We start from the raw sequence: 13,939 nt of genomic DNA on the forward strand, positions 1-13,939 counted from the left end.
ACACTATCAAGAGTATGGAGGGGGTAAAAGCAATGCTGGCTTCTCCTCTGCCTTTGGTAGAGATTTCATCCTCTCTGGGGACTGTACTGGAGAGGAAGGATGCACCATACTTTTGGCCCCAGGTGAATCAAGTGCAGAGTGGAGGAAAAAGTACTCCGCTCTTATTGCCACGCCCTTTCCTCCAGTAATGCCTGAGGACATCTTCAAACTTCCATCCCTTTGTGTCCCTATCCACTCTGGACAGCCAGACAAGCAGACACCAACCAGATTACTTTCAGTCCACCTCGGGTGGGAGCATTTAGAGTTTCCTGCACCCTGCTCAGCTGCCTTCGTGTGGCTGCCAGAGGAGGCGCAGTCCGCCAGGGGCGCCCCAGGTGGGAAGGGAGCCAGCCTTTGGCTGCCAAGGGGTGCGGATCCCAGAGGATCTTGGCCTGGCCCGCTGGGATGGGTTCTTTCTCCTCCGCGCTGGCGCGGTCCCGCAACACCGTCGTGCAGCCAGGATCGTCGCCGCCTCAGTCCGAAGTGCCGCTCGCTGCTCCCAAGTCCCTCAAAGATTCTAGAACCCAGCGGCGGGCACTCGGGGGTCAAGGCTCTCCCAGACCTTCCCCAGCTTGGGAACCACCGCTGGGCAGGCATAGCCAGCAGGAGCTTCCGAAGTTAGAGAGCACGGAGCTGTCCCCGGTGCTGAAACGTTTGCCGACCATGTCCCAATCCTCCCCCAGCGACAGCCCAGGAGGTAAGTTTTGTGGGTTGCTCTTGCCTGGAAGCCCGCGGAAGTGCCCGCTGCTGGTTCTTGCCTTCTGGGAATAAGAGAGGTTCTGTCTTCCAACATTATTTCACTTTTCTTGTCATCTTCCCCATGGTGTCTTTTGGGGTTTAGATGCATTTCTGGTTCAGTAAGGGTTATTCCAGGACTGTCATTCTTTCTTAGGGGTTTAAGTGCAGAGGGGATATATACAGACATACCCTAAAGACCCCTTTCCTAGCTTTGCACCTGTATCAGCACCATGAGGAGAAATCTTTCTTGTCACAGACAAGGACAAAAGAAGAATTAAGCATTCCTTCCTGTCCCCTTCCAGGGGAATCAGGAAGTGATAAGGAGATTTCTGCAGGTCCAGGAAGGATGCAACTATGCTGGTGGGGGAAGACTTTTCTTGGATAGGAAGTGTGCTAGAAGTGAAAAGCTCACTGGAATACAATGCAAGTAGAAACTCGTAAATGGTAAAATACTATGCAAATATTGAGTATTACACATGCACCCAATCTTTCAACCTTCTCAAGGGAGAATAGAGGAAAACCCACTTTGACATGTTTAGTATTAGATATTTGTAGGATCCATTGAATCAGATCAGGTCTTTTTGGAACTGGAAGTAGATTCCTTAGTTTTGTGTAACTGTAATTTAAAATTCCAGTAATTTTGTGGAACTGGTAGTAAATTCCCTAGTTTATTAGTTAGAAACAGTAACCACAAAGTGTTTATCAGCCTGCCCTTTGGTTATGAATACTCAGTGGGGTTGCTCATCATGTTCTGATGGGCTCAGTAGATTCAGTGTGCAATATTGGTTTTGTTACCAAGCAAGAGACCCAAGGCTAGTGGCTTACACTTCAACCCACTGAGAGCTAAGGATACATCCATGTTCATGATCTTAAGCATTTTCTTATAAAATACCATAATCATCCATGTCAACTTCTGTCTTTTTCAAACAACTTTTCCACTGAAAGAGGATACATACACCGTGTCCTGAAGGGAGGACTTCCCACTGTAAAATGTTGTTTTTATGGACATTTTCTCCATCTAGAGGATATGTATTTCTGCACTCCTGGAAAGAAGGCTAGAATAGGAGTTATATGTTCTGCTAAGACCAGCATTCTAGAAGGGCACTTGTTCTTTAAGCTTATAGGATGCTGTTTTTTTTTTTTTTCCCGGAGCTGGGGACCGAACCCAGGGCCTTGTGCTTCCTAGGCAAGTGCTCTACCACTGAGCTAAATCCCCAACCCCAGGATGCTGTTTTAAAGTGAGTTCAGATCTGTTTGTATTGCCTCCTATGTGGTGAAAACTCAAAGAAAGCATTAGAGTTAAAATGGTCAGAAAAGTATCCGTATTGTACTAAGGTATTTAGAGTTGTTTTCTAACACGTGAACATGTACTTAGCTTTTATACAATGTGTTCTGGTTCTTGCCTTAATTGCATAAGATGAAGTTTGGGCTTCCTTTGTGGAACTCCTTGAGTACTAGCTTTTGGTGGTATCAGTTGAATTACAAACATATGCATTCCTGATGCGGAATAATAGTTTGGATGTTAAAATTAATTTGTATAATTTATAATTCCATAAAGCAGATTTCTAGGAGTTTGCATTGAGTTAATTTCTGTTCTAGAGGTCATGAGTACACCCTGGAAGCACTTTTCACTGTGACTTTTTTATTGGTTAAGAATAGTTTTGCCAGTCCTTCCATTTTTATTTCATGTCTTTATGTTCATTTGAAATCATGTTTTGAGTTTTAGATCACCCAAGGTTCTTAAAGCCAAGCTATTAGATTTCTGTATTTTGCTTTTTTTTTTTAAGAAAGCCACGGGCCAGAAATGTCATGTCTTGTCTGTCCGCCCATCCTTCTTTTCCTCCCTCTTTCTTTTTTCTTTCTTCCTTCTTTCATTCTTCTATCTTTTTTCTTTGTGAAATAGGGTCTCACTATACAGACCAGGCCGTTTTGTAACTCACAGATATATGCCTGCCTCTATCTCCTGAATTCTGGGATCATAGACATGTGTCCCCAAGCCCAGCAGCATATACCTTTAGTTCCAGATCATAGGAGGCAGAGACAGGCAGATCTCTGTGAGTTATAGGACAGCCTGGTATACATAGGAGTGTAGCAGGTTCTAGGCCTACAAGACAACTTAGTAAGACCCTGACTAAAAAGGAATAAAAAGAATAGAGGAGAAGGAGAAAGAGGAGGGGGGAAGGAGGAGGGGGAGGAGGGGGAGGAGGGGGAGGAGAATGAGGAGGAGGGATTTTAGAACTGCAATTAGTTTAGATAACTAGGCTTATAGACCAGGTTCAATTCTACCTTCTGTAAGAATAGGGTGGATTGCTCCCATAATATTAGGTCGCCTGTGGCTGAACTGTATTGGATTTCATTATAAATTTATGATATCAGAGAAAATAGTACAGAATTGGTCAACTCCAGGAGCACATTAGCTTGGCATGCTGAATTCTAAGAGTTTATTGTATGAGCCACACCGACAAGTGCTGAGATTGCTCCATGGAAGTGTGTATCACCATTTTCCAGAGGAAGACAGACACAGGGAGCTGGCTAACTCCTCATGTAGCGAACACGGGAATCTAGTCTCAAAGTCTCTAGAGATGCAAACTCATTTCTCCATGCTTATGTATTAGATTCAGTGTGTTTAGCTCTCATTTATAGCTCCCGTTGTTTCTTGCTTAGTGGCATGCTTTGGAAGTTTTGTCTTAGTTGTGGAGAAGGGAAGCAATGGGAAATTCTGCAAGGAGAGTGTCAGAGCTTCAAGGGAGACAGGATCACATGGGTATTACTGAAGTGATAATTAAAGCCGGGGACCTTAGGGGAGGCTAAGGTCTACAGTCAGCTGTATTTCCTCATGGAAATTTAAACTCTTTGAGCCTCTGAGATTTATTTCATTGAAGATAGTGATGGTCCCCTACTCCTCTTTTATTTTATGATAAAATTTAATGAGAAAAGGTGTCAAAGTTCAAATGGGGACCTGGCATACAGTAAAGATAAGTGTTTACCTTATTTATGTCTTTATTTATTATGTGTGGCGTGTGCTAATTTGTGTCCATAAAGATGGCGAAGTAGGATGTCTGGAGTCTTCCTCAATTGCTCTTGATTTTATGGCCTCGAGACAAGGTCTCTGGGTGAACCAGAAGCTCACTGTTTGAGCGAGGCTGGTTGCCAGTTAGTTTGTGGTATACAACTGTCTCTGCCTTCTCCAGTGTTGAGGATACAGGAAGCTCTTACCATGTCTAACTTTGTACATGGGTTCATGGGGATTTGAACTCAGTGCCTCGTGCTTGTGGAGCATTGCTTTTACCTGCTGAGCCCCAAACATAGGTGTTTTATATCTTTATTTGTTTTCAGAGTCTTGGGGGTCAAAGCTCAATCCATTTTCAGTGAAAATCTATTTCAGAATAAACAACAAACAAGATGAACAAAAATCTTACCACAGCTGCTTGTGTATTGCTCAAGTATATATGGCAGATTACCAGTGGTTCCTAGCTTTTATTAGAGACCTCTGTGAATGAGTGGACATTTATTTTGATACTATTGGTGAAAGCCATTTTATTAAGGTCTACATTAACATTTGGAGGCCTTTTAAAGTTTTATTATTTCTTTTTGATCTTGTTTGAACATTTGCATGTATTATAAGTGCTATATCTTTACTTCTTCCTTTGTCTCTTTCCTTTGTTCACTCCATTCCTTCCTGGAATAGAACATAGGGCCTTCCGAGTCTGACAAGTGCTCTACCACTAAGGTACACCTCCAATCTCTAAGCACTGATTTAAAAGTACAACCAAGGGGTTGGAGATATCACCTAATAGATAAAACCACTTTGTTAGGACCTAAGTTTGAATCCCCAGCAGCCAAAAGTTGAGCATGGCTCTATATGCCTGTAACCTCAATATTGGGTTGGAGACAGATAGGTCTGAAGAGTTCTTTGGCCAACTAGCCTAGCTGAAAAGTTGAGCTTTCTGTTTGTTAAAGGACCAGTGGTCTTTTGGGAAGGCAATAAGGCAGAGAATGATAGAGGAAAGCACCCAAGTTCCTGCTCTGATTGTATATGCACATATGCACGCATACCTGTGTGTGCACTCACTTGTAACACAGGCAGGCACAGGCGTATGTATATACATACATACATACATACATACATACACGCATTCATACACACACAGAGAGAGTATTTACATCAATATTTTTTAAAAATGCAATCCTGAAGCATTGTGTTATAGAGGTTTTGGTTGCTCCCTGGCTTCCATCTACATCCTTTATGACAACTAAGGAAATTACTGCTATATGCCTCTACCTAGGTTCTCTCAGGCATTAGGATTAGTGGGTCTCACTTGGAAAGATAATTCTAGAAACCCAGACTGGTGGTTATGGGACAGGACTGGGTTATTAGTATGTGACCCATCTCTCTCAGGTGATTGTGTTCTCACCTAAGGGTGTATTCCAGTCACTTGATAACATTTTAGAGCCCCTCAGATTTCTTGTTTGTAAACAAGATGAACAACCCCAGAATCTATATGTCTAACAAGTTCCCAGATGTTTCTACTGCTACTGCTTAAGTGGTCACACTTGAAGAACAGCTGCACAAATGACCTGAAAGACAGCATTAGCCAGGAATGTGGTGTTGGAAGCATGGGTCCCCTCTCTTAGGTCTGGGTAGATGCTCTGGAGTCAGAGAAGCCATTTCATTCCTTCACACCCCCCCTTCCCCCGCCAGTCCCTTAGCAACCACTCTCATGCCAGCTTCTAATATGTCAGAGTAATTATGAAGTCAAGCTTTTAACTTGGGATTAAAATTTTTTTGGTAATTTTCATCTGAATTGAAAAGACTGACTAATGTGAAAATAGAACAGGATGCCCATCATCCTAAAATAGTGGGTGGATGGGTAGGTGGCTACATCCAAGCGCTTTCATCTCCACTACTCAGGGCATCTCTTGATGTGTGTCCCTGTTCTGAGCTAATTCAAACAGACAGGAGCAAACTTCTAAGGCTTAGGCTAGTGACGGGAGGTACTGATGAGGCCCGGTAAGAACAAGGACAAATGATGAGCAAGGGCTAGGCTCTTGGACCCAGCAGTCACCTCCAGGGGCTGCCTCCCAGCTGTCTTCCTTCACCCGGGGAGAGGGGCTGTCCTTGACTCAGAGTCCTGTCACAGCTGAAAAGTCATGGAATCATTTTCCTTTGATTCTCTCCTGTGGTAATTGCGAGCTATCTTTCTTTTCTAGAATCAGACTTCACTTATGACAGAGGACACCAAGCTTCTTAGCCAAATGCACCCCCAGGCACAAGAGATGCATTTGTTCTTGCTGGTGAACAACTTGAGGGAAGGGATGCTTGTGCTCTCTATTAGTGTAAGAGACACAGAGAGGTCTCTTTATCATCTTCATAGTTTTCTCAATGCATGACGCTGAAGGCTTTGTCCTGGCTGCGTTTGTGTCAGTTTGACACAAGCTAGTGCTGTCGGGGAAGAAAAACTTCAGTCAATTAAATGCTGCCATCAATTAGGTGACCTAGTTGTAAATCTGCAGGGCACTTTCTTAATGAATGATTGATGTGAGAGGGCTCAGTTCACTGTGGGTGGTACCACCTCTGGGCAGGTGATCTTGGGTTGTATAAGAAAGCAGGCTGAGCAAGCCATAAGGAACAATCCAGTAAGCAGAATTCCTCAATGGTTCCACCTTCAGTTCCTGCCACCAACTTCCTGCTTTGAGTTCCTGCCCTAACGTCCTTTCCTGATGGACTATAAACTGAAATAAACATTTTCTTCTCCAAGTTGCTTTTGCTAAGTCTTTATCACAGTAACAAAAGCCCACAGCATCTGTAGTTTCTCCTTTAATACAGGGAACATAAGTAATTATATTCATTACATACTTTCCTAGACCACTTGTAGCTAGTTAGAGTACTAGTAATTACTAGTAATTATTTCTCACAGTGTGGTGTTTCCTTTCCAGGAAAGAAAACTCTGGAAGCTTGTCTGTAATCATTGATGCTTGGATATTCCCTAGCTCTAAGGACTAAATGTTTTGAGTCTTTATCTGGGAAATAGAAATGGTATGGACCTCACATAAACAAATTATGTTTTTGCTTGTCCTGTACCATTGGAATGACTATCACTTCATATAATTATGATATGAGGACTCTTCAGTGGGAACCAAGCAGCAGGCAGAGCAAGGAAGCCAGGAGAGGGCATAGAGAAACTGAAGGCAGAGGTAGACAAAGAACAAACAAAAAGCTATGTAGGTGGTTAGGAGTGTGGTCTAGATCACTTACTTCGGAGATCAAGACCTACAGTTTCACATGTGTATGTCATTCTTGAAAATTTGCCTGTTGTATATCTAAATTAGCCAACTTATATTGCAATCTGTGTTGATTTTAATCTGCCTCATGGGGAGAGAGGTTAATTAATGGTAATAGCCAAATAAAATCCTCAATATGTAATGAATTATATTTATGACTATTTCCCAACTATTTTTGGTCATATTAAAAGTTTTTAAAATCAATAAATGAAAAAGTAGGAATACTTTTCAGTGGTGAAGTAAGTGATTTTTTTTTTTTTGGTTCTATTTTTCGGAGCTGGGGACCGAACCCAGGGCCTTGAGCTTCCTAGGCAAGCGCTCTACCACTGAGCTAAATCCCCAACCCCATAAGTGATGTTTAAGATATGTCAATTGTTCAGAAATCTTATGAGGCCCTTCTGCCCTTAAATGTCTTGGATGTAAAAATTTGATGTGTCATGCTACCTGTGCTGGCCCCTGTGGTCCCATTTCCATCCATGCCTCCTGCACAGTGGTTCTTGTCCTATTCATGCCTGCCTACATATATTGATTCCATGTCCTCAGTGGTTCCCACTCTGCAACCTCTGATTGGATGCTACTGGCAGAGGATTTTAAGACTTGCTTTTGTTCACATGGCTGACTGGCTCTCTTGGCATATGATAGTCTCACCTAGGCACAAGATGCTGAAAATGTGTGTTCAGGAAGACAGACAAAATGATAAATATTTTACACATTGACTATTAGCACATATTAAGACTATATATATATATATATATATATATATATATATATATATATATTCACAGGTAGAAGACAGGCTCATAAAGGCCAAACAACTTGCTTGAAACCATAGACCTTGTAAACAGCAAAGCTAAGATTTATATTGGTAATTTGGGTAGAGACAAGATAAATTTAAGTCAAATAAAGATAAACAGTGCAAGGGGAAGCCTGGTTCTATAAATTGCAAACACTATCTTCTTTCAAAGGGTGCTGGAAAACTCCTGCCCCAGAATTACTTGGACTCTTGTTAAACTGCATCCTTTCAGGACCCCTCAAATTCTCTCCATCTGAATCTCTAGAGGTGAATACAGAACTCTACATTGCAAAGCCACAAAGTAAGGTGAATCACATTCACTTTACCTTTGAAAACAGTTTCTCCAGAGTGTTCACAGCATCCACTGAGAGTACACATGATTTGTTCATGGACAGAATGAGTCACACTGGGTGAAGTAAGATTACATATGCTGGAGGGTTGTAAGGCAGTGTGTGGACATCAGACAGAAATTTGATTTTCATGGAAAGAAGGGAGCCAGGAAAATGGCCATTGGATCAGTATTGGGAGGAATTGAAACTGATGAACAAATATTCCAGGAAACAAAGGTGCTCTGCTTAAATAAACACTTCTTAGACAACATCTCTATTTTCTACAACCTGAACCTAAGCAAAATTAAAAAAAATTGCTAAGTTCCTAATTTTAGTTTGTTTTAAATAATAATAAAATAATTTGCTTTATAGTTAGTTTTCTTATTATTTGAACAATTGCAATTTGCTTGAACTTCACACCAAACCATTGAGATGGTACTTTTCTGATCCCACTTTATCAATGAGGAAGTTAAAGTGGGAACTAGCTGAGATTGAACAGCAGTAAGTATGAGCTAGGATTAGCATCCACACTCCTTGTGTATGCCTCTGCCTACAGCTCTGAACTGGCTGTCAATACAAGCATCCTGCTAGGATGTGAGTTTTCAGATTGAAGGAAGCATATCACAAGCATGTGTACAAGTGATAAAGTCCTAGGTTTTTTGTTTGTTTGTTTTTCAGTATAGAAAAGCTGGAGGTTTGATTAAGAATGGCCGCCATAGGCTCATATATTTAAATGCTTGGTTATCAAGGAATGCAATTGTTTGCAAGAATTAGAAGGATTGGGTTGGGGATTTAGCTCAGTGGTAGAGCGCTTGCCTAGCAAGCGCAAGGCCCTGGGTTCGGTCCCCCCCCCGAAAAAAAAAAAAAAAGATTTAGAAGGATTTGGAAGGGTGGCTTTCTTGGAGTAGGCGTGGCCTCGTTGGAAGAAGTGTGTCACTGGAGGTAGGATTTGAGGTTTCAAAAGCCCAAGCCAGGCAGATCTCTCTGTCTGCTGCCTATGAATCAGGATGTAGAACTCTCAGCTAATTCTCCAGCGCCATGTCTGTCTGTGTCCTGCCATGCTCCCTACCACAGTATAATGGAACAAGCCCTCTAAAATTGTAATGAAGCCCTCAATTAAATGCTTTCTTTTATAAGAGTTGCTTTGATCAGGGTGTATTTTCACAGCAATAGAACAATGACTAGGATTCCAAATTACTAAATATTTTTCCAGCTAGAAGGAGCTGAATCCCAGAACTACTGTTGGGGATATTCTCTGCTCCTGGTTATTCTGGTGAAGAGTCTAGAATGGTAGTTGAAAATGGCAGAGTCTAAAAGGCCACACCTCCTAATTCTAATTCTTTCAAACTGCAACTGTGACTGCAACAGCCCTTGGTGACTAAACAGTCAAACATCTGAGCCTATGGGGCCATTCTTATTCAAGCCATCATACTTGGCCACATATTTTTCTTTACCCAGTGTACATGAATGTCTCCTCAGATTGCTGGATCTGTGTGAAGCTGTCAGTGTTGATCCCTTCATATTCTGAGTGCTTATTCTCCTGATGGGCCTGGAACGATCCTGGGAGGATCATCTCTGTAGCTGGAGGGGCTGCAGGTTTTGTTTTGTTTTCTGTGTTTTGTTTTTTCTTTTGCATTTACTATTTTTTCAGAAATCCTTCTTAGTTACATCTGCTTAACTAAATGCTCTAGAATGTACTAGAAAGATGTTAATTTAGACCTGAATTTTCAGGGTGAAAAAAAGTCCTCTTCTATGTGAATGTTCATTGGGCTGAGCAGACAATAGGCAGATCAATAGAAGAAAGTAAACAACTTTATTTAACGTGAGAGGGAATAGTTACAGAAATGTGATTACCCAGTAGTCCAATGAGAACTAGACACTTCTATGCACCTCCTTATAGGATAGAGGCACATGGGGACTATGGCAATGTTGAGGGGGTAGCAAATGATGTTAGGTGAATGAATAGGTCCGCTGTCCTGACAACAATAAATGATTACCTTTGGGAAATGAGTGATGCTTAGAGAGGGGCAATAGCTCATTACCAATTTACCCAGATAGAGTTCCTTATACAGTGCTTCAGGTGCTAGAAAAGGCATCTGATATTCCCCCTTTTGTCTAAAGACCCACCTAAGAAACAGTTAACTTTGGTCCATTGTCTGGGTTTTCCTAAACTAAATTTGTATCTATTGGAAGGAATATCAAAACATGTAAGTGCCTTTAATTAAAAATATATCCCAGGGTATAATATTTTAGGGTATTTCCCGAACTCCAATAAATTGTATTAGAAGTTCAGATTCAGTGTCAAGTTCTTTTCTCCATGGTTGTTTTTTTCTTTCTTTCTTTTTATAAAAGACTTATTTATTTATTTTATGTATGTGAGTACACTGTCACTGTCTTCAGATACACCAGAAGCATCAGATCCCATTACAGATGGTTGTGGGCCACTCTGTGGCTGCTGGGAATTGAACTAACAACCTCTGGAAGAATAGTCCATCTCTGCTGACTTATCTCTCCAGCACCATGGTTGCTTTTCAGCATCCCCCTACCTTCACTTGGAGATTCCAGGGACATTCTATCACGTTTATCATTTGCCCTGCCAGTCAGTGGGCTAGACAACCTTGTTGACCTCAGAGATTTCTAATAAATTCCAACAAACTAAATCAGGGAACAGTTGAAACAGCCAGATATGGTTCATTAAGTCTTTCTTGGGATCTCCGTAGCTTTGGCTCCTAGCCCAGTTACTTCAAGAGTTGAGCAGCCCTTATTTTCATGTTGTAAAACAAATTACACATCAGGGCTCTGGAGAGATTCTCTGGTTCTGTCTGGAAGTTGTTTGTGAGTTTCTTCTTCTTATTGCATGTCGATAGCCTAATAACTGGGCATCTTCTTCCAGCCCAGGAGACAAAGACTATTGTACCAGACTCCAAAGTTAGTTACCTTTCTAGTTCCTGTGGCAAATGTACCTGACAAAATGCACCTGACAGATGCCTTTGAAGTGGCTAATAGTCTGCAGGGACCGTGTGCAGCATGTGGGGAAGGCAGGCGTTCAGCAGGCGTGAGAGAATACTGTCTCAGGCTATCCCCAGTCAAGAAGCAAGAAAAGACGGGCTCTGGAGCTCTGCTCACTCACTCATTTTAGTCCCGCCCAGAACCAAAGCACCCAGGGGGTGCTCCTCACATTCAGGGCTTTTCTTTCCTACTCAATTAAACTTTTCTGAAAACACTCATCAATAAACTCAGAGGTGAGTTACCATGGTGATTATTAATTTTGACAAGTGGACAGGGAAGCTATTACAGTCCCCTCCCCTCCTACACACCCAAGGGTAGAGACCTTTGATGACTCTTACTTCTGGAATGTGTACGCTTTTAATCGTTTTCTGTAAACCATTATTATGTGGTGGTAGTATTTGGAGGTCACATTTACCTCTTATTTTTTTATTTTTGAGATAGAGCCTATGTAATCTAGGCTGGCCTTGACTTTGAAATCCTCCTGCTTTAGTCTTCTTGAGGATATTTACTACCCTTAATTAAAAATACATTAGTTAATTAATTTACTGTGTGTGCTAATACATGTGGGTGTGTGCATGCACAGCACACATGTGTGGAGGTCAGAGAACAAATTTAGGGAGCCAGGTCTCTCCTGCCGTATGAATTCTGGGGATAGCATTCAGGTGTCAGGTTCCCAAGGGTGCCTTTGCCCAGAGAACTATCTCACCAGCCCTTTTAATGATTAGAACAGGGCAACGAATCAAGTAACTCTATTTGTAGGAACAATATGCAAACCTTTACCAACAAGCACTATAGGTCAGGCACTGAATGCTGTAGCAAACTCTGTCAGGTGGGCGCCATTTTTTTCATAGACAGAGACACTGAGGCATGGAATATCATCTGATGTCACATGTCTAGTGAGTGGCAAGATATGAATCCAGGGATTCAGCACTGCTGAATTGGTTGAGGCATTAGAACTCGAATCTCATGAAAGTTCATTGACTTAGTCAGAAGACAAATATTGGATGTTTCTCTCATTTGTGGAACATATATTCTATATAGGTATATAAGATCATATGACACATATATACACATACATACACACATATTACGAACATAGAAAAGAAACTAGCTATGACTAGTAGGGGTACATAAAGAACAAATAAGAAGAGAGAAGGAAAAGTAGGGGAGAAACATGGTCAAATTCCAGCATACTCTTTACGATAATGTTCTTACAGGGCTAGAAGGTGCTTAGTAGGAAAAGGTGATTGAAGTACAAGCCTTGAGACCCAAGTTTAAACCCAGAACCCATACCAAGGTGGAAGGAGAGAACTGACTTCACAAAGTTTTCCTCTGATTTGCACATGTATGTGTGCTGTGATATTTATTCCTTTGCCTACCTACACATCATTTATGTGTGGTATGGACACACTGATACATTTTTTAAGCAAGAAAATATTCTTATAGAAAGCTGTATATGTAGGAGAGGATGGCCTTGTTGGGCATCAATGGGAGGAGAAGCCCTTGGTCCTGAGACTTGATGCCCCAGTGTGGGGGAATGTCAGGGCAGGGAGACAGGAAGGGGAGGGTGAGTGGGAGGGGAAACACCTTCATAGAAGCAGGGGAGGGGGATGGGATGGGGGTTTATGGACTGGAAACTGGGAAAGGGGATACCATTTGAAAGGTAAATAAAAAAATCCAATAAAAAATTTAAAAAAACTTTAGTTTTGAGAATATGAACCTAAAAGAAATCATTATCATGTGTAATATATAATATACACCAAAAAAATTGGCTAGTTGGCTGAATACAATCTAAATATACTATGTATATGTGAGAAAGAAATCCATTTTAATTTATACCCTCTGACAAAAGATTGGCTAGTTTACTGTCGCAGAAAGCAGCAGTATCCAAGGAGTGCAGTGCTGTGGGAGACAGACATCTTTACAGGTACATTTCTGGGGTGGCCCAGTGGATAAAAGTGCCCACTGAACAAGTGTGAGGAATGGAGTTCAGATTCCTGGAACCCATGTAACAGCTTGGCAGGGGTGATGGCTACCTGTACTTCCAGCCTTCAGAAGCCGCAGGCAGGAGATTCCCAGGACGTGCTGACTGCCTGGACTAGCCAGAATTGGTGAGCTCTGGGTTCAGCCAGAGATCTTGCCTCACCAAAGAAAGTAGAGAATGATTGAGGAAAATACACTCATGAGCATACATGTATGTCTACATATATGTGAACATGCATAACACACACCACAGAGACATGCAAACAAGTACATATTATAAATAATTTTATTTATGAGACCCGAGTGTGTGCTTTCTCTAAGCAGTTTGTGTTTTTCAAGACATTCCAGACTCCATCCAAGCCTGAACTGCACTGCCTTGTACCTTCCCTGCTTCCCCTAGGCCTCTCTGATTTTCACAGACTGTCTCTCATCCCAGGTCACCTACTGATACACTGGAAAAAATATAGCCTCAGAGAGGACCAGGAATGGGTGAACAGCCATGGATGAGGCTAGCTGAAGACATGAGATGTACTGTTTTTCTTACATGTTTAAAATAATGTGAGTGAAGGGCCACATCAAACAACCATGTCAATAGCTGTTGGAATGTCCACAGTTTCTAAGGTACACTCAGGAAGGAGGTATCTGGAGGCCCTCAACTTTCCCTGAATATAAATACTTAGGTTATCCAAGAGTAATACTGTGAGACCCTCATCCCATAAAGAGTCTGAAAGGTGGCTTCTGGGAGACCCCCTACCTCAGATCAAAA

The 13,939-nt window shown here is 41.8% G+C and overlaps 1 protein-coding gene across 1 annotated transcript in view; it reads left to right on the plus strand.

Moving 5' to 3' along the window:
* Nucleotides 1-444: 444 nt before the first annotated feature.
* Nucleotides 445-13,939, plus strand: part of LOC116904369 — a 214,486-nt gene continuing 200,991 nt past the window's right edge. Inside the window, exon 1 of the mRNA XM_032907247.1 lies at nucleotides 445-736. Coding sequence (XP_032763138.1) covers nucleotides 445-736 — 292 coding nt within the window. The remainder of the gene's footprint in view (nucleotides 737-13,939) is intronic.

This window comes from Rattus rattus, chromosome 6, assembly GCF_011064425.1.
Source record: "Rattus rattus isolate New Zealand chromosome 6, Rrattus_CSIRO_v1, whole genome shotgun sequence".
NCBI classification, from domain to species: domain Eukaryota; kingdom Metazoa; phylum Chordata; class Mammalia; order Rodentia; family Muridae; genus Rattus; species Rattus rattus.